Genomic DNA, 21,968 nt, shown 5'->3' on the forward strand with positions numbered 1-21,968 from the left:
AAGCGTCAACATACTGACTTTTTGCCCAGTCATAAGAAATAGCAAGTTACATCCATTTGTGAACTTTCCCTGGATTTATTTTATTTGTACCTTCCATGTGGGTACTGAGGCTGTGATACAAGGCGGCTGCTGCTGTGTAATGGTCTCTTGCTGCTGGTGAACACCCAGGCCAAAGCACAGAGATTGTTTTCATAACAGAGACTCTGACCTCATGACACTGCCCCATTACAGCGACTATTTTCTACTCAGTGACAGGGGGCTAAAGTGCACTTGGCTTCAGGGTCCTGTTCTTGGGCCGCCGCCCTTTCGGGAGCTCAGTGGGTAGAGCTGCCGTGTTGTGTAAGCTGCCCTGCTCAGTCAGGAGCAGGCTGCAGCCTAGACTGGCCGCTGAGTATGGCCCAGCCGTGTCCGCATGAGCTGGGAGCTGGTTAGAAATGCAGACTCTCAGGCTCCCACTCCAGGCCTACGGACTCAGAATCCGCATGTTATCAAGATCTCCAGGTGAGTCTTTTTTTTTATTATTAATATATTTTATTGATTTTTTACAGAGAGGAAGGGAGAGGGCTAGAGAGTTAGAAACATCAATGAGAGAGGAATATCGATCAGCTGCCTCCTGCACACTCCCTACTGGGGATGTGCCCGCAACCAAGGTACATGCCCTTGACCGGCATCGAACCTGGGACCCTTGAGTCTGCAGGCTGACGCTCTATCCACTGAGCCAAACCGGTTAGGGCCAGGTGAGCCTTTTTGTAGTTTTAGAAATTGATATGTAATTCACATACTTAAGTTCACCGTGTTTAAATGTACAGTTCTCTGGTTTTTAGTATAGTCATAACCACTGTCTAATTCAGAACGTTTTCATGACACCCAAACAAACATCACCCCCATCGGTAGTCCTTCCCCGCTGCCCCCTTCCCCAGCCCCTGGCAACCACTAATCTACTTTGTGTCTCTATAGATTTGGCTCTTCTGGACATGCCATACATGTCACATACATGGAATCAAATATTCTGTGACTTCTTTGTGTCTGGCTTCTACCACTTAGCATGATATTTTCAAGATGCATCTATGTTGTAGTGTAACTAGTTCTTCATTCTTTCTTATGGGTGAATGATATACCATTGTATGGATACATCACATTTTGTTTATTCATCAGTTGAAGGACATTCGTGTTGTTTCCCTTTTTTGGCTATTACGAATAATGCTGCTATAAACATTTGTGTGCACGTTTTTATGTGGACATATGTTTCCATTTCTCTTGGGTATGTACCTAGAAGTGGATTTGCTGGGGCAAATGGTAACTCCATGTTTAACCACCAGGAGCACTGCTAGACTGGTCCTAACCTGGCTGTACCATTGTACAGCCTCACCAGCGGTATCCAAAGGTTTCAGCTTCTCCACATCCTCACCAACACTTGTTATTGTCTTTTTCTAATTATGGGAAAATATTTATGACATAAAATGGTATCACTTTAACCACTTTTAAGTGTGTAGGCCAGTAGTATTGGTGCATTCATATTATTGTACAACCATCACCACCATCCATCTCTAGATGTTTTCATCTTGCAAAACTGAAGCCCCGTCCCCATTTAATAACTCTCCATTTCACTCCTCTCTCCCCCTGGCAGCCACCAATCTACTTTCTGTCCCTATGATTTTGACTATGATAAGTTGTCATATTAGTAAAATTATACAGTGTCTGTTTTTTGTGGTGTGTGTGTCTGACATTTCATTTAGCATCCAGTTATCTTGTCGCATGAGTCAGAATTCACTCCCTTTTTACTGCTGAATAATATTACATTGTATGTGTCACACTACATTATGTTCATCCATTCATCCGTGGACAGAAACTTGAGCTGCATCCATGTTTTTGCTGTTGTGAATAATTCTGCTATGGATATGGGTGTGCAAAATATCTTAGAGACCCTGCTTTCAATTCTTTCAAAAAATTGAAATTTAGAATTTCAGAACTAGAAATTCTGCATTATATGGTAATTTTGTCTTTAATTTTTGAGAAGCCAGTGTACATGGCTGCTCCATTTCACCTGCCACCTTCCATGCACAAGTGTAACAATTTCTCCTCATCCCCACCAACACTTGCTATTTTCTGGTTTGGGGTTGGTTTTTATTTATAACAGGCATTCTAATGAGTGTGAGCTCGTATCTCATTGAGGTTTTGATTTGCATTACCCAATGATTAGTAATGTTGAGCATCAGCATCTTTTCATGTGCTTATTACCATGTGTATATCATTTGGAGAAATGACTATCCAAGTCCTTTGACCATTTTTTAAAAATATGTTTTTCTTGATTTTTAGAGAGAGAAGAAAGGAGAGGAATAGAGAGATAGAAACATCAATGATGAGAGAAAATCGTTGATTGGCTGCCTCCTGCACGCCCCCACTGAAGATGGAGCCAGCAACCTGGATGCGTACCTTGACCCAAAATTGAACCTTGATCCTTGGTTCCTGGGTCAACTCTCAATCACTGAGTCACACCAGCCAGGCCTTTGTCCATTTTTTAATTGGGTTGTTTTGTTGTTGAGTTCTTTACATATTCTACATATTAATCCCTTATTAGATATTTGCTTCATAAATGTCTTCTCCCATTCTGTGAATTGCCTTTTCACTGTGTTGATAGTGAGGTTTTTTTAAAATATATTTTTATTGATTTCAGAGAGGAAGAGAGAGAGGGAGAGGGAGAGAGAAACATTGATGAAGAAAGAAAATCATTGATCGGCTGCCTCCTACACTCCCCCCACTGAGGATCAAGCCTGCAATCCAGGCATGTGCCCTGACCGGGAATCGAACCATGACTTCCTGATTCATAGGTCGATGCTCAATCACTGAGCCACATCAGCCGGGTGATCCTTTTAATGTGTCATTGAATTTGGTTTGTTTATATTTTGAGGGCTTTACATCTATATTCATTGATATTGGCTTATAGTTGTCTTTTCTTGTAATGTCTTTGTCCAGCTTTGTGTCAGAGTGATGCCAGGCTCATAAAATGAGTTTAGGAAGTGTTCCCTCTTCTTCTACTTTTTGGAAGAGTTTTAAAAAGATTGGTATTAAGTCTACAACACAGATGAACTTGGAGGACATTGTGCCAAGTGAAATAAGCCAGACACAGAAGAACAAATACTACATGGTCTCATATGAGGAAGCTAAGACACTCAGACTCATAGAAGCAGAGGGTAGAATGGTGGTTTCCAGGGGCTGGATGAAGGGGGAATCCAGAGGTGTTAGTTAAAGGGTATATAGTTTCAGTTATGCAAGATTAATAAGTCCTAGAGATCTGCTGTATAGTGCATGTAGTGCCTAGTTAATGGTACTGTATTGTATTTTTAAAATTTTGTTCAGAGGGTAGATCTTAGGTTAAATATTCTTATCACAGCCCTGGCTGGTTTGTCTCAGTGGATAGGGCTTCGGCCTGTGGACCGAAGGGTCCCAGGTTTGATTCCGGTCAAGGACATGTACCTTGGTTGCGGGCACATCCCCAGTGGAGAGTGTGCAGGAGGCAGTTGATTGATGTTTCTCTCTCATCAATGTTTCTAACTCTCTATCCCTCTCCCTTCCTCTCTGTAAAAAAATAAAATATAGTCTTATCACATACATACAAAGAGGGAGGGAAAAAACTTTTAAGGTGATGGTTATGTTTACAGCACTATTTATGGTGACAATTTCACAGCTGTGTTTACCTTCAAACTCATCAAGATGTATACATTAAATATGTACATCTTTTTATATATTAAAAAAAAGTCCATGTCAGCCCTAGTCAGTTTGGCTCAGTGGATAGAGCATTGGCCTGCGGACTGAAGTGTCCCGGGTTCGATTCCTAGAAAAGGCACATGCCTGGGTTTGCGGGCTCCATCCCCAGCAGAGGCCATGCAGGAGGTAGCCGATCAGTGGTTCTCTCTCATCATTAATGTTTCTATCTCTATTTCCCTCTTCCTTCCTCTCTGAAATCAATAAAAAATATATTTTTAAAAAGTCTATGTCATTCAGAAAGTAGATGACATGGACTTTTTTAAACATATAAAACGCTGTACATATTTAATGTATACATCTTGATGAGTTTGAAGGTGGTGGTTGCCTGGGGCTGGGTGGAAAAGAAATAGGGAATTATTATTGTACTAGGGGGCCAGTGCACGAATTCGTGCACCTTGAAAGGAACTGTGGGCTGCGAGGTTGCAGTAGGCACAGGGGCAAGTCTCGGCTCATCATCTGCACCCCCACCCAGCCCCTCCTGCTGCGGCCCCTGGTTCCGTCTACTGGCAGCCCTGCTCCCGCCGCCTCTCCCACGCACTGATGGTGCTGCCCCGCTCATACCCACTGATGGCATGGAGCAATTGGAGCCAGCACCCACAGCAGGTGCGAGCGGTCACCGCTGCCTGATCACCCCTCAGGAGCAGGGGAAAGTGGAGAAGCCCTTAGGAGTGATCAGGGCCAGCAGCTGCTGCTTGCACTCGCTGATGGAACCGAGTGATCGGGACCGGCGCCGGGCACTGGCAGTGGGTGCGAGAGGTGGCTCCAGTACCGGCAGCGGGTGTGAGTGGGGCTGGCGCCAGCAGCAGATGTGAGCACTGAGTGGGATCGTGGCACATGGGAGCAAAGAATTTTCAGTAACCACCAGAGGTCGCCCCAATGACAGTGACCGGTACCCCGCCTTAGTTTGGCGCCCCTGCTTACCTGTTCCACCAGCCAGCCATGGCCAAGGCCCACTACTTTCCACACACGCCCCCTGGTGGTCATAGCATGTCACAGCGACCAGTTGTTTGGTTGTTTGTTTGTTCTGCTGTTCGGTCTATTTGCATATTAGCCTTTTATTATATAGGATAATGGATAAAGGGTTTCAGTTCTGCAAGATGAAAAAGTTCTGGAGATGAGTGGTGGTGATGACTGGACAACAATGTGAATGTACTTGATACCACTGAACTGAATGAACACTTAGAGATGTTATGTATATCTTACATAATTAAAAAAAAGTCAATGCCCCCCCCCCACCAAAAAAAGATAGAAAAAGATGAGAGGTCTGTTCTGAATAAAAAGAGACAACCATACATGCCAAACATGAGTTTTAATGGCATCCTGGTATGAGAAAACGAAGCAGTCATGAAAGGCATTCTGAAATGTGAATGTGGACTGGACATTAGGCAACAGCATAGAATCATTGTGAATTTCCTCAGGTGTGATAATGGACTTGAGATTGTGCAGGAGAGTGTCTTGAGTCCTACAAGATGCATGCTGAGTATCTAGGAATGAACTGTTCACAATGGCTCCAACTACTTTCAAATGGTTCAGAAAAATAAAATAAGTCAAATAAAGCAAAATCTATAGATATAAAACCCTAATATGCAAATAGATCAAATGGTGGAACAACCGAACAACCGGTTGCTATGACGTGCGCTGACCACCGGGGGGGGGGGGGGCGCACACGAAACATGGTGGGTATTGGCTATGGCAGGATGGTGGAGCAGGTGAGCAGGGGCACCAGACCAAGGTGGGGCACCACCAGTCACTGTCATCAGGGCAAACCTCTGGTGGTTACTGAAAATTCTTTGCTCTCACGTGCTGCGGTCCTGCCTGGCGCTCACACCCACTGCCAGCACAGGCCCCACACGCACCCGCAGCCGGCGCCAGAGTTGCCACTTGCACCCGCTGCCTTGGTCCCAATCGCTCAGCACCATCAGTGGGTGTGAGCAGCGGCTGCTGGCCCCGATGGCCCCTGAGGGCGTCTCCACCTCCCCCTGCTCCTGAGGGGAGATCAGGGCAGCAGCCACCACTCGCACCCGCTGACAGCACCAGCCCCATTTGCATCTGCCCCAATGGCTCCATGCAGTCAGCGGATGCGAGCAAGCGGGGCCTGCGCCATTAGCACTTGGGAGCGGTGGTGGTGGGAGCCGGGCTGCCAGGGGACCGGAGCCATGGAGGGAGGGGCCAGGCCGGGGCATGGAGGATGGGCCAAGACTGGCCCCTATGCCCACCACAGCCTTGTGGCCCACAGTTCCTATCAAGGTGCACAAATTTGTGCACTGGGCCCCTAGTAAATAAATAATAGAAGGCAAAAACAGCAAAATGTTAAAAATTGTTGAATATACATGGAAAGTGTCCTGGTGTTCATTATATCATTTTTCCAGCCTTTAAGGATGTTTGAAAGTTTTTGTAAATAAGATGATAGGATAAAATGATTTCTTTCTGTCATTTTCTTATGTAATTCATAATAGAAACAGAACTAAGTGCTGGGGACAGATATACAGGTGAATCACAGAGGATTTTTAGGGCAGTGAAACTATTCTGTGTGATACTGAAATAGTGACTACATGGCATTATGCATTTGTCAAAACGCACAGATCTGTATACCACAAAGAGTGAACCCTAATATGTTATAAATTTTCAGTTAATAATAACATGTTGATATTGTATCATCAATTGTAACAAATTGGACCATGCCAATGCAAATTGTTAATAATAGGGGAAGTATATAGTGGAAGGAACATGTGGAAACTCCCCGTATTTTCTGCTCAATTTTTCTGTAAACGTATTTCTATAAAACAACTGTAACAGTCTATTAATTAAAAAAAAATTTTTAAAACCATAGTATAGTTAAGCTTGGAAAAATGGCAAAAACATCAAAAGGAAAAATAAAGGTTAAATAATAACCTGTCAAGTTAGTGGTCAGAAGTGTACACACTGTATTACTATATAATTATAAAATATGGGCTACAATTTCAGCTTCAAACTTTATGGAAATTAGGCAAAGAGGAAAACAAGATTTTAAAAAAACATAAAGTTACTCAATAGAGGTTAAGATGGTTTTTTAAGAGGAAGGGAAGAAATATGAAAGAAGTTTTTCCCATGATCCCTAATTTTAAAAAGCTAATACGAGTTTATGTTGAGAACCAGGATGGCAGCATAGGTAAACACTGGTACTTGCCACCTCCCACAACCACATCAAAATTACAACTAAAATGCAGGACAATCATCATTCAGAACCATCTGAAATCTGGTTGAATGGAAGTCCTACAACTAGAGAAGTAAGGAAGAAAGCACACTGAGACTAGTAGGAAGGGTATTGGGGGGGAAAGGGCTGGTCTGACATGCACCTGTAGTGTGTTTTTAATCAGAAGGGATACCTCAGCTGCGGAGGCCTCCTGTGAGGAGCAAGGGGCCCTGGCCCAGGGAAGAGAAACCCTCATAACTTCAGGCTGTACAAACCAGCAGGGATTGTGGCTGAGTGACATGAAAGCTGCTGGAGTCCCAGGCAGTTCCTCTTGAAGAGCCAGAATGTGAACTTACATGGTCCCCGCTCCCTCTGAGCTCCAGCACTGGGGCAGCAGCTTGTGGGAATCCAGAATATATGGGGAGGAACTGGATTGTTTGACATCAGAGCAAGCACTCAGGGGCAGCTTTCTCCCAGACAGGGGTGCTCACAGGGGTCATTGTTCCTATGCTGAGACCCCTTTCTTCGCAGAGCTGACTGGCAGCCATATCTGAGTTTCCATCAGCCTGGCTCACACTATTTGCTCTGCCCTAATGATTCCCTGAGACCTCACCACATCCAATTTGCAGCCCCACCCAAGCTGTTTGCAGCAGCTTTCCCATATGAATGGCCTCAGGATTCAGACTTTCCTAAAATCTCTCAACCAAGCAGTAGCTGGCGTTAGTGTGCCCCATACCTATCAATAAGAGGCCCAAGACCCAGCACTAGCACCAGCCTGCCTTGCTTCACCACTTGACCTCACCTGCACATTTTCAAGCTCATTGTAAGTTGCAGCCATCTGCAGATCACTCTGTAGCTCCTGCCAGGTAGCCCCAGAGCCAGTGCACCTGGTGTCCGCTTCAGACCATACCAGATTATGACTCTACACATCCACAAGCATCACACTTAAGGGGCAGAATCAGTGAGCACCAAAGCCCCACTGAAGCAAGTCCTTCTGCATAGGGGTAGCTCCTGCTCAGCAGCTCTTCCACTATAGTCGCAGCTGATCCTCACAGCCAATTGGCATGGAGGTCAATTCTTCCCAGTGACACCAACAGCAATCAAGGCTCAACTACAACAAGACCATGCACACAGCCCACACAGGAGCACACCTAGAGTGCCCAGCTCAGGTGACTGGGGAGGCTGAGCCACTGGGCCCTACAGGACACCTACTACACAAGGCCACTCTACCAATTCCAGGAGACATAGCGGCTCTACTCAATACATAGAAACAAATACAAGGAAGTAGCCAAAATGTGGAGACAAAGAAAAATGTCACAAATGAAAGAAATGGGAGCAAGCGAACTACTAGATACAGAGTTCAAAACAATGGTTATAATGTTACTCAAGTATCTTAATAAGAACTTCAAGGGACTTAGTGACACTTTCAATGATGTTAGTGAGAATTTCAAGAACATCAAAGACATGAAAAAGGAACAGTCAGAAATTAAGCATACACTACTGAAATAAAGAACAGGGATTCAACAGTAAAGTATAGGATTCTGAGAATCAAATCAATGATTTGGAATATGAGAAAGCAAAAAACACTCAACCAGAAGAGCAAAAAGAAAAAGAATCCAAAAATATGTAGTGTAAGGAGCCTCTGGGACAACTTCAAATGGACTAGCATTTGCATTATGGGGGTGCAAGAAGGAGAAGAGAGAGATCAAGATATTGAAAACCTATTTGAAGAAATAATGACAGAAAACTTCCCCTACCTGGTGAAAGAAATAGACTTACAAGTGCAGAAAGCACAGAGTCCCAAACAAGAGGAACCCAAAGAGGCTCACACCAAGGCACATCAAGATCAGGGGCCCAGACCACATGAATTAAAATGCCAAAGGTTAAAGACAAAGAGATAATCTTAAAAGCAGCAAGAGAAAAGCAATTACCTACAAGGGGGCACCCATATGACTGTCAGCTTATTTCTCAACAGAAACTTTGCAGGCCAGAAGGGAGTGGGAAGAAATATTCAAAGTGATGAACAGCAAAGACCTACAACCAAGATTACTCTACCCAGCAAAGCTATAATTTAGAATTGAAGGTCAGAAGAAGAGCTTCACAAACAAGAAGAAGCTAAAGGAGTTCAACACTACCAAACCAGTATTACATGAAATGTTGAAGGGTCTTCTTTAAGAAGAGGAAGAAGAAGAAGAAAAAAGATAAAAAAATATGAACAATAAAATGGCAATAAATACATATCTGTCAACAATTGAATCTAAAAGTCAAAATAAATGAACAAGAAATCTAATAAACAAAATAAAACTGATGAATAAGATAGAACCAGAGGCATGGAAACATGGAACAGACTGATGCATCTCAGAGGGAAGCAGGGCTGGGCGGGAAGAGATTAACCAAAGAATTTATATGCATAAATGCATTGCTTATGGACTCAGACAATAGGTGGTGAAGGCCTGGGTGGGGCAGGAACCAGGTGGAGGGGAGAAATGGGGAGGAAAAAGGGAGACATCTGTAGTACTTGCAACAATAAACATTTAAAAATAAAATTAGCCCTAGCCAGTTTTGCTCAGTGGATAGAGCACTGGCCTGTGGACTGAAGGATCCCAGGTTCAATTCCAGTAAAGGGCACATGCCTGGGTTTCGGGCTCAATCCCCAGTGGGAGGTGTGCAGGAGGCAGCCGGTCAATGATTCTCTCTCATCATTGATGTTTCTATCTCTCTCTCCCTCTCCTCTCCTCTCTGAAATCAATGAAAAATAAATGTTTCCTTTAAAAAGAATCTATAAAAATTAAATTAAAAAGGCAGAACTACCATAAACTACTAAAAAAGTTATGTAATTGTTCATATCCTCCATATTCCTAACATCTATTAAAAAACAAGTTTCATGGGTCAATTATTACAAATAAAATTGAGAACATAAATATAGGGGGTAAAGCCTCGACAGCAAAAGGCATGAAAGGAAGCTCAATAAAGTTTTCATTTCCTCATTGTCTCAGAATGATGGCTTCATTGCTTTTACCCAACTATCAGATATCAAACCCTTTCCCAATAGTTTGGGGAGGAGGGTTTCCCTGTTTCACTGCTGGCCCTAAACTGTGCTGGGAAATCCTGCCCCGATGTAGCTTTTTTCTTTAGCAAATATTTATTTGCTCAACGAATATTGACATTTTTATTTCTGCCAAGTGCCAGGCGTTACGCTTGGTTCTGAGATGACAATGGTTAAAAACTAAAACTCCTGCCCTCCAGGAATTTACATGATGGGGGAAGGTAGGGGCTAAACAACAAATCTCATCCTAGTGCCCTGGTCGGCAAACCGCGGCTCGCGAGCCACACGCGGCTCTTTGGCCCCTTGAGTGTGGCTCTTCCTAAGCCCTAGGAGTACCCTAATTAAGTTAATAACAATGGCCGAAACCGGTTTGGCTCAGTGGATAGAGCGTCGGCCTGTGGACTGAAAGGTCCCAGGTTCGATTCCGGTCAAGGGCATGTACCTGGGTTGCGGGCACATCCCCAGTGGGAGATGTGCAGGAGGCAGCTGGTCGATGTTTCTCTCTCATCGATGTTTCTAACTCTCTATCTCTCTCCCTTCCTCTCTGTAAAAAATCAATAAAAATATATTAAAAAAAAAAAAAGTTAATAACAATGTACCTACCTAGATAGTTTAAGTGTAAAAAATTTGGCTCTCAAAAGAAATTTCAATCATTGTACTGTTGATATTTGGCTCTGTTGACTAATGAGTTTGCCGACCACTGTCCTAGTGTAATGAGCCCACAGCATCAAGTAGCAGGAGGATATGTGGCAGCAGCCAGGAGGCTCCACTACCTAGGCAGTGACTCCGGAGGCTTGAAGAAGAGGAGCCACCTGCCAAGTAGGGAAGGGGAGGGAGGGAAGAAAGGAGGTGTGCCTGACAGAGAGAGGGCAGGGAGTGAGTGCTCAAGGTTAGAATGTAGGCTGCACTCGAGTTAAAGCTGGAAAGGTGGGCCGGGACCAGGTCTGGGGTGCCCCAGAAAGCTTCTTAAATTTAGACTCTAACCTAATGGTGACCTGTTACAAAAGAGGCTGCTATGCAGGGAGGTCTCCTGGTCAGAAATGGGGTGTTTAGGGACATGTCCCCTGGCTGCTTTGGCGGCCAGACTGAGGGCAGTTAGACCAGTTCTGGGTTGTTGCTACAATGAAGGCCTGACCTAGGAATGGAGCAGGATGAAAGGGCGGATTCACCGGGTGTTCTGGAATAGAACCAAAAGGACTGACTGATGGATTACAGGTTGGGGCAGATGAGAGGGAGTGTTGTAGGTGGTACCAGGTGTCTGACGGGTGGGGTCAGACCAAACTTGGGTTCAGCAGCCTTGGTACTTGGGTTCTGGCTAGGAAAGAATTCAGAGCAAGACCCAAACTGTAAGAGAACATGTATTTGGTAAATTACAGAGGTGGAAAAAGTAATTCCTGGAAGAAATGGGCTTAGGAAACAAGTTATGGAGGTAAAGGAAGGGCCCTGGGGCTTGGGAAGCTAATGGTAACATGTGGAGGTGAGGGTCGGGGGAGTATGAGTTCGGGGAGAGGAGAAAGGGAAAGGCAGAAGGCAGAGGGGTGGGGGGCAGGCGTGTTCCAGGGAGGGAGAGCACACTGGGTCCTCCATCCTAAGGATTTTAAGGGCGGAGATTTTAGGGAAGGTCCCAGGGGAAGATCTCAATAGAGTATTCAGCAGTTTTCCAGGTGTGTCCATTCACTGATTGATTGGCTGTGGCCCGGGCAGGAGGTCATTATTCAATGTCGCTGGTCCAGACTTCAGCCGTGGCTGGTTGCTTATCTGGGCCTGGAGCTGGAATACAACTGAGGCATAGATGTTACCTCTAGGGAGGAAAGGCCAGGGGTCCAAACCACGTGGCCAGCTATATGCTAGGGGAGGAAAGTCACCCCGGGGGGGCGGTCCCACCCTACTATTGATTGTCTATTGCTAGGCACCTGGGGCTTTCCACCCTGATTACCTTCTGTACCTAGCCCATGGTCCTTGCTCTGCTCATGTCTGTCTAACTGCCTACAACAGGAGGAGGTAGGCTGACTCCCACATTCCAGCTGGGGCACTCGGTGGGGATCCTGGGTGAGAAAACCAGGCAAAGAGCTGCAAGAGGAAGGGAGGAAGTGACCAGTAGGTCTGGGACGTGTTGAGTTCCAGGTGTTGCCAGAACAAATAGGATTCTTCCACAGCATCGCAGGAAATGCATTTCGGGGATACACCCAGAGGAGGATTTGAGGCATAGTGGCAAGATTTATTGGAGCAAAAACAAGGAAAGGGTTTAGCCTTAAGCGATCTCTCATCCGTGACCAGGTGGCTCAGCTGTCTCCCTGCAGAAGTCCAGCCTCTGGGGCTGCAGGCCTGCACTTGTCCCCACCAAGCCCAGGAGGAGGGGCAGGACCCAGAGCTCCTGTGCCATCAGCCCAGCATCCGAGGCTCCAGTAGTCCAGCACCGTCTCTGTTCCCATGCAGCCTGCGATAAGCATCGAGCTTCAGCCTGACTGGCTGCTGAAGAGAGAGAGTTGGGCCTTTGTTAAGCTTTGATTATATTTCCTTGGGTTTGGGCAAGAGTAAGCTTCCTTTCAGACATCCAATCTCTTTCCTGGATCTTCCTGGGGCTGGGCTGGTGCCTCCCCCTATTCAATCCCTTTCCTAGGTTTTCTCCTCCCCTTTATGGTCACCATTTTTGCTCATAGTAAAAGGACCTCCCCCTGAGCCATCTAGGCTTCTACTGCGCATGCCTCAGCAGAGAAATTTTCCCCCTCGCTGTTTACCCTTCCTTCTCCTCCCCATTAATCTAGGGGAACTGGCCAGTTGTTCCCTGGGGTGATTGGAAAGCCGGTCTTTCCTGCCCACTTGGACATTAATCCATTTGGCCGGGCGATTCTGGCTATTCCCTGGAGTTTCTGTGAAACTGTAGTTTCCTGACTTAATCAGGCTTAGCCAGTTTTCTCCCTTCTCTTTTGTTAATACTTAACTATCTAACTACCTACCGTAGCTCAGGGACCTGGGGGTGTCCAGGTAGAGATAGTGAGTTGGCCACTGTGTGGGCAGGACTGGAGTTAGAGAGAGGATGGGGCTGTGATAAGACCAAAGAGTGAGCTGTGGGCCTGCGTGTCCTAGCAGGGGGCTGAGAAGACTACGCCGGCCCCTCCTCAGCCATGTGTGCTCACATCATCAACAGTGACTGTGCGGACTCCCTCTGTGTGCAAGGCCTGCCCAGAGGATGGAGGTTGTAGAAACAGACAAAGACTATCCAAAGGAGAACAAATAGAAGCTATTGATTCAGAGGTTGCTATAGCAAGGACTCAGCCACCATCATTTGTGTTCTGGCAGAGACTCAAAAGCTGGCAGAAGAGTGGGAAAGTTTTATAATGGAAGAAAGGAAGGCTCCCCGTGTGCCCTGATTGAGGCTGTCGGCATGGGGTTTCTGCAGGCGCCTAACTAGAAGTGGGGCATCCCAGGTGACTTGTTAGGAGTGCACATTTGGCTTTCTCTGGTTGGTGCTAGGTTTCTGGAGCTGATTGTTACAGGGGTTCCTGGAGGCTGGTTGTTAGAGATAGTGGTCTGCCTTCCTCTCAGTCTGGCTTGGAGATAGCAGCATGGCTCCCTGGGTTGGTTACTGTGGATAATGGGATGGTTTGCTGGGCTGGTTGATGTGGATTGTGGGTCAGAATTCTATTTTTATGTGTGGTCAGGCCATTGTCTAGTTGTGTATTCAGGCTCTCAACGTGCAGCAGTGAACATACCAGATACAGTCTTGGTCCTCATGGCGCTTGCATTCAAAGAGGTAAAAGACAGGCACTAAGCAAGCAAACAAGTGCGTTATCAAGACCCTTCCATCCAGGTCTCAGTCTTTCCCTGAACTACCAACCAGTTCATGTTTTTCAAAGAGATTTCGCACTGTCTGAAAGGCTCTCGATACTAGAGCTCTGACAGGTTTTCAAACAAAGTCATGTACCTGAATGTTCATCACGGCACTATTTGCAATAGCCCCAAATGTCTATCAATGGGTGAATGAAAAAATAAAACATGGGCTATCCATACAATTAAATATTATTCAGCCACAACACAACATAGATGAACCTTAAAAATATCATGCTTAGTGAAAGAAGCCAGGCACGCAAGGCCCCATACTGTATGATTCCACGGAAATGAAATATTCAAAATAGGCAGACTCACAGAAAGAGAAAGCATATTAGCGGTTGCCAGGGACTCAAGAGAAAGGAAATGGAGAGTGACTACTTAATGGGTACCAGCTTTCTTTTTGGGGTGATGAAAAAAATCTAGAACTAGATAGTGATTATGGCTGTACAACATTGTGGATATACCTAGTGCCACACAATTGGACACTTTAAAATGGTCCATTATATGTTATGTGTATTTTAAGTGCATGATAAGTTCTGATGCTTTAATTAGATTAAAATACTTCTAGCCAAGTCTCTTATTTGGCCAACTTTGATTAATCAGAGGAAATGAAAAATTTTTTTATTGATTTCAGAGAGAGAAAGGGAGTGAAAGATAGAAACATCAGTGATGAAAAAGAATCATCAATCAGCCACCTCCTGCACACCCCCTACTAGGGACCAAGCCTGCAACCCAGGTATGTGCCCTGACTGGGAATCAAACTGTGACCTCCTGGATCATGGGCTGACTGACGCTCAACTACTGAGCCACACTGGCTGGGCAAAAATTTATTTTTTAATGAGAGTTTCAGCTCCTGGATAATTAATAAACTTCAAATGTATAATAAAAAGTGATATCATAGAAAAGACAGCTTTCACTCAATTTGGACAGTTCGCTCTCCAATTGTTGATGCTAAAGACAATGATTAATGATTAGTTAAAAGCTGATTTTGTATTTGGTAAGTATTACAGTTTTCACATTTAGAAGATATCTAATGTAGAATAATAATTCAACCTGAATTATTACAAAGAGATAGTTAAAGAGTCCTCGTTCTTTTTATATTATTCACTGAAAAACACTATCAATTTCAAAAAGAGTGATTTTTGGTCTCACTCTTCTATTGGGTACAATTTATTCTGCACTTTCTAGGCACTAAGCTGTGGGCCATACATAGTCACTTAATTTGCATCATCACAGTCCCCTGCATTTTTTAAAATATATTTTATTGATTTTTTTACAGAGAAGAAGGGAGAGGGATAGAGAGTTAGAAACATCGATGAGAGAGAAACATCAATCAGCTGCCTCCTGCACACCCCCTGCTGGGGATGTGCCCGCAACCAAGGTACGTGCCCTTGACTGGAATCGAACCTGGGACCCTTGAGTTCGCAGGCCGACGCTCTATCCACTGAGCCAAACTGGTTAGGGCAGTCCCCTGCATTTTATAGAGAGGTGACATAATTTGCCCAAATGCTCTCAGATGGTTAATAATGGATCTGAGGTTCAAACCTTTCTTCAATTCTAAATCCTATTGTCTTAGTTGACAAACTTGTTCTGTAAAGGTCCAGTTAGCAAATATTGGAGGCTTTGCTGGCCATGCCTTCTCTGTTGCAACTACTCAACTTTGCCCTTGTAGTACGAAAGCACCACAGACAATTCATAAACAAGCAAGCATGGTCATGACCCCTGTTTCAATATGGGCACTGAAATCTATCTAATTTTTCAAGTGTCACAAAATATCATTCTTTCACTTTTTCTTCCAGCAATTTCAAAATGTGAAAACGGTTCCTAGCTTGCAAGGCACACAAAAACAGGCAGCGAACCATATTTGGCCCAAGGGCTATCATTTGCTGATCCCTGCTTTTGACCCCGTGAGGCCCCCAAATCCAGTGTCTTCAGTGGATAGGCAGATAATAAAATGAGTGAAATGGGCTGGGCAAACATTAGGGGTTAGTGGAGACTGTGGCTAATAGAAGAGCCCGTGGCTCCCTCAGGGAAGCGACTGCTCAGCTCTTAACTGTTGTTGCCACATGAGAATGTGGGCCCGGGATTGCCAATCCTGCCAGGTTGTCAGAGAAGAGAAACTAGAAGTTCAGGTTTACATTTACAATCTCCCTGTTTCAATATTAGCTTTGGATTCAAATTTCTGGAAGAAAATACTGTCTATCAAAACAGTATTTATATCATATGTGGCCTGTGGGTCCCCCTGCTTTGTAGCCTCTTCACTATGGTTGTATGTGTTCTCAACCCTGGCTACTTTGGGGGATCGTTTTTGATGCTTAAAAAAAACACGAATATGTCTGGGCCTCACCCCTAGAAATCGGATTGAAATGGCCTGCAGTGGAGCGACAGTATATTTTTAAAGCCCTTGCTGATTCTGAGTCGTAGCCACAACTGCCTCCTTCAGCTGGAGCTGTGCACATACAAACTGAAGGAGGGCAGATTTCCAGCTGCTCTGGGTCCAGAAGTCAACTCATTCAACCTGTTCCTGTGCCTGCCCCAAAGCTTTTGCATATAAACACCGCCACAGAGGGCTGCAGTCTTTTACTCATTAATCCTACCTGTTAGATACAAACAACACCTCTTCTTGTCCAACTGAGAAGCAAACTCATAATGACCGCTTGACAGTGAGGTAGGAATGCACCCGGAACCTGGGACAGATTTGGGAAATAGTCTAATGGCATTTTTTTTCTGCCTAGTGCCCTGCCCTGTTCAGAATATGGGGGGGAGGGGGGGTCTTGAGTCCTGGTGGTATACTGAGGAGCCCCAATCATAGATATAGACCAAATCGCTGGTTTAGAGTCTTCAATAGCTTCCCCTGGCCTTCAACTTGGCCTACGTGGTATGGTCCACTGCCGTGGTCGGCAAACTGCGGCTCACGAGCCACATGTGGCTCTTTGGCCCCTTGAGTGTGGCTCTTCCTAAGCCTTAGGAGTACCCTAATTAAGTTAATAACAATTACCTACCTATATAGATTAAGTTTAAAAAATTTGGCTCTCAAAAGAAATTTCAATCGTTGTACTGTTGATATTTGGCTCTGTTGACTAATGAGTTTGCTGACCACTGGTCCACTGTATCAGTCAGGGTTCAATGAAGAAACACTATGGGTTAGGACAGTGGTTCTCAACCTTGGCTGCACATTAGAATCAGGATTTTAAAAAGATTCCCAGGTGATTCTAATGTGCAGCCAAGGTTGAGAACCACTGGGTTAGGGGATGAGAGATTTATTCTAGGAATTAGATCTTGCAGAGCTGTAGGAAGAGCCAGAGAATGGACAGTCTGAGAGGGAAGCTGGAGGATCACAGGAGGCACTAACCAATCCATCTGACCAACCAAGTATATTTGGCCACGAGCATAACATTTGGCCAAGGAAAGGCTCTATGGCAAGCTGTGCCTTCATGCAGTCACTGCCACAAAGCATCTGGGCGTGGGACAGGGGCCACTGTTGGTCAACAGGGTCAGCAGTCAGGCAGAGAGCTGGACGCAGAGCAGAGGAGAGCAAGGACAGGTGGAACCTGCAGGTGTCTCTGCATCTGTCTGTCTATGCCTGACCATGATGATCTTTGGTGATGGCTGCTGCTGCACTCACCTTCCTGCTAACCTGACAGGGAAGAGGATTCTAGGAGACATTTCCAACTTAACCAAGTGCACTCTGTACAAACCACACCTCCTTGCCCTCCTCTCTCGCCTCTTCTAGCTGTCATCCTCTGTGATGGTTCGTTTCATGTCAACTTGGCTGGGCCACAAGATGCCCAGGTACCTAGTTAAACACGCTTCTAGGTGTTTGAATCAGTAGACTGAGTAAAGTAAATCGCCCTCTCTAATGTGGGTGGGCCTCATCTATTCAGCTAAAGGCCTGGGTAGAACAAAAGGAAAGGGAAGGGGAGAATTCTCACTTTCTGCCTGACTGCGGAACTGGGACGCAGTCTTCTCCTGCCTTCAGAGGAGAAGTTACACCGTTGGCTCCTCTGGTTCTCAGGCCTGCAGGCTTGAACTGGAATTACACCACCGGCTTTCCTGGGCTTCCAGCAGATTGGAGACTCGGCCTTCATAACCACATGAGCCAATTCCTTATAGTGTCTTTCTCTCAAGAACTATGACTAATCCATCCTCTTTCCTCCAGGGTTCTTTCAGTTCCCAGAGGTTGCCAAGTTCTTTCCCACCCCAAGGACCTTTCACTTCTAGCTGAAATGTTCTTCCTCTCACCAACTCCTCACCCTCTAGGGCCCTGCTAAAGTCACTTTCCCTGGACTTCCAATATAAATGATCTCCTCTTATTTTTCTCTTACATGTACAACTAGGGGTTGTATCTCTACAACAAAGCAAGAAGTCTCAATATACAGCACGCAGTTGTATATTTGCTTCTATAGCTAATTATGTTCACCATTGTAAACCCAGTGCCTACCATGTAGTAGGTTCAAAAATATGCCTATGAAATGAATGAACATAGTCATTTTCAAGGCCAATGTTTGGTTTATGTTTTTAATATGTTTTTATTGATTTTTAAAGAAAGGGGAAGGGGGAGGGATAGAGAGATAGAAACATCGTTGATAGAGAAACATCATTGATCAGCTGCCTCCTGCATGTCCCCCACTGGGGATCGAGCCTGCCACCGTGCATGTGCCCTGGCTGGGAATTGAACCAGTGATCTCTTGGTTCCTGGGTTGAAGCTCAACCATTGAGCCATGCCTGCCCAGCTCAAAGCCAATGTTTGATACAGTATGTAGGAGGGGGGAGAAAATTAGTCCCTCGCCTAATTCATGGCTTTATTTTGCTATATAATTTATGGTTTACGTGTAACAAAACAAAACAAAAAAATACTTAGAGTCTCTGCCAGCAGGCAAAAATTAGCCTTACCACCCACCAACCCTTCCTAGGGCCTCCTAGGCCTGGGAACCCATTAAAAACAATTGCTAAAACTTTGTGGTGTCATTACATAACCAGCTCTCAACAGGAGGCTTAATGGCTACCATGTGAGGCCCAGAAAATGTCTATGGCTTAATGGCCCACATACATTCCCGGCTCTTCATGCTTCTTCAATATCTGCATCATTTGCTCTGCGAGAATGTTTTATCTGAGTAGGCTATTTTGCTTAAAAATATATTTTTCCAAAAAAATCCAGACAGTCATACTTCCCAGTGATAACGGAGCTTTATACTGAATTCCTGATCTAATGAAGACAAAGAGGTTTGTCCCTGAGACATAGTAGGTGCTTAATAAATGACACTTTCCACATCTCTGGGGTTATTTTCTCCTAAGGATTAATCAAACTTGTAACAAACAGGAAATAAGTGCTAGAGATCTAATGCAACTGTAGTGAATATAGACAAAAATATTGTATCATAATCATCAAACTTGTTAGAGACTAGATCTGAATTATTCCAGTCACTAAAAGGAAATGGTAATCCCTAACCGGTTTGGCTCAGTGGATAGAGCGTCGGCCTGTGGACTGAAGGGTCCCAGGTTCGATTCCAGTCAAGGGCATGTACCTTGGTTGTGGGCACATCCCCAGTAGGGGGTGTGCAGGAGGCAGCTGATCGATGTTTCTCTCTCATCGATGTTTCTAACTCTCTATCCCTCTCCTTTCCTCTCTGAAAAAAATCAATAAAATGTATTAAAAAATAAAATAAAATACATAACAACAACAAAAATTTTTAAAAAATGGTAATTATGTGACATGATAGAGGCGCTAAATTATTACTACAGTGGCCATCATATTACAATATATAGATATACTAATTACCATGTTATAGACCTCAAATTTTTACAATGTTGTACATTAAATTGTATTATTTTAAAAAATATATAACTTTATTGATTTCAGAGAGGAAAGGAGAAGGAGAAAGAGGTAGAAACATCAATGATGAGAGAGAATCATTTGTGCCTCCTACACATCCTCCCAATGGGGATTGAGCCTACAACCGGGGCATGTGCCTCTGACCAGAATCGAACCCGGGACCCTTCAGTCCGCAGGCCGATGCTCTATCCACTGAGCCAAATCGGCTAGGGCTACCTTTTTTTTTTTAAGTGCAGTTTAACTTAGACCACTGATTATGAAAATATCCCTGAAAGAAAATAAATAGGTAAATAAAGAAATTTTCTTTGGGGAAGATAAAAATAGATATTTAAAAAGATCTGCTGGGCCTCACCTGTGCTTCATCTTGAAGCATAGTTGTAAATTTATCACATGCTCTTTGCTTATTTTTAATGTAAAACATGAATTAAAAGCTGGAGAAAAGATTACACCGATTCAGGAAATAACTCTTTGGAATAAAGAGCTCAGTGTTTCTTTTAGAGACAATTCTGATTCTTCCATCTGGCCTCCATGAGAGACTTCTTACTCCTTCTATCATATCTCAGTATCCCTGTGGTTATAGTGAAGCCCTTCTACCCTTTGCCTTGGGACCAGGGTAGTAAACCGTCTCTGTGGATGGAATCATGGGCTTTTCATGAAGCAAGGGTGGATGGATGTTCTACCACCATCCAGACGTGGTAGGCGATCTCCAGCTTGCCCACTGCAGACATTCACCCTCCCATCAGCACCACTTCTCGGGGGACAAGGCCACCACCCTCTATTGTAGAGGAGCTACAACTGGCCTGAACTATAGCAAAGGGGGTTGTCCACATGGAGTGGACAGGTGCAGAGCTGGCAAGTCTTACGGCATAAAGCAGGGGCCATCGGCTGGCTGTTGGTGGTGGGCAATCCTCTCCAGGTGGCAGGAGGGCAGCCAACATAGCTTCTTTGCACTGACAGTTCATGCTTACGTGAAGATCAGTGCCTCCCCTTGGTGACAGCAGCGGTCTGCATGGTTTCTTTTCTTCACCAGCTTACTGACAGCGATTCTCCAAACATGATCCCTAGACCAGCAGCATCAGCACACCTGGTTGGAATGCAGATTCTCAGGCCATGCACAGACCAACTGAAACCCTGCCAGGTGGGGCACAGCAATCTGTGTGTGTTTTTTGTCTGTTTGTTTTTTAATATATTTTTATTGATTTCAGAGAGGAAGGGAGAGGGAGATAGAGATAGAAACATCAATGATAAGAGAGAATCATTGATCGGCTGCCTCCTGCATGCCCCTTACTGGGGATCGAGCCCACAACCTGGGCATGTGCCCTTGATTGGACTGAAACCCAGGACCCTTCAGTCTGCAGGCAGACGCTCTATCCACTGAGCCAAACTGGCTAGGGCGTAATCTGTGAGTTTTAACAGACCGTGCAGGTGACTCCAATGTACACTACAGTTTGAGAACTACTGCTCTAAACAACTTTTTAAAAAATATTCACCTAAAGACATGCTTAGACAGAGGAGAGGGGGAAAGAAAGAGAGAGAGAGGGAGAGAGAGAGAAGGAGAGAGATTAGTTGCTTACCACATGCGCCCAAATGGGGGATTGAAAGGCAACTCAGCTAAGTGCCCTGACCGGGAATCGAACTGGCAACCTTTCGGTGCACACGACAATGCTCAATCAACTGAGCCACTGCTGCTCTAGTGCTTCTCAAATTGTGTTTATTACTGGCATTTCCTGGGAAGCTTTGAAAAATCCCAATGCCTGGGCTTCACCCACACGTGTTAAATCAGAGTCTGGCGGTGAGTCCCAAGTATCAGTAGTTCTTAAAGATCCCCTAGGTCAGCGGTTCTCAACCTGTGGGTCACGACCCTTTCACAGGGGTCGCCTAAGACCATCGGAAAACACATATATAATTACATATTGTTTTTGTGATTAATCACTATGCTTTAATTATGTTCAATTTGTAACAATGAAAATACATCCTGCATATCAGATATTTACATTTCGATTCCTAACAGTAGCAAAATTACAGTTATGAAGTAGCAACGAAAATAATTTTATGGTTGGGGGTCACCACAACATGAGGAACTGTATTAAAGGGTCGCGGCATTAGGAAGGTTGAGAACCACTGCCCTGGGTGATTCGGAGGGGCAGGCACCTTTGAGGACCAGTGCTTTGCTCTGGGGCCTGGCTACTCAACAGTGTGGTCTCTGGATCAGCAGCATCAGCATCCTCTGGGGGCTTGTTAGAAATGCAGAATCTCAGGTCCCAGCTCAGACCTGCTGAGTCAATCTGCACTTGAGCAAGATCCCCAGGGACTCGTAAGCA

General features: G+C 44.9%; 1 protein-coding gene across 1 annotated transcript in view; it reads left to right on the top strand.

Moving 5' to 3' along the window:
- The first annotated feature begins 232 nt into the window (after nucleotides 1-232).
- The window catches only part of SMG1 (SMG1 nonsense mediated mRNA decay associated PI3K related kinase), a 153,715-nt gene continuing 131,979 nt past the window's right edge, over nucleotides 233-21,968 (top strand). Inside the window, exons 1-3 of the mRNA XM_070412908.1 lie at nucleotides 233-501; nucleotides 14,449-14,550; nucleotides 20,678-20,785. Of these exons, the coding sequence (XP_070269009.1) occupies nucleotides 20,702-20,785 (84 nt within the window). The 5' untranslated portion in view covers nucleotides 233-501; nucleotides 14,449-14,550; nucleotides 20,678-20,701. The remainder of the gene's footprint in view (nucleotides 502-14,448; nucleotides 14,551-20,677; nucleotides 20,786-21,968) is intronic.

Source organism: Myotis yumanensis, unplaced genomic scaffold (assembly GCF_028538775.1).
Source record: "Myotis yumanensis isolate MYYU_CA2020_CCGP unplaced genomic scaffold, mMyoYum1.0.hap1 SCAF_4, whole genome shotgun sequence".
In the NCBI taxonomy this organism is placed as follows: Eukaryota; Metazoa; Chordata; class Mammalia; order Chiroptera; family Vespertilionidae; genus Myotis; species Myotis yumanensis.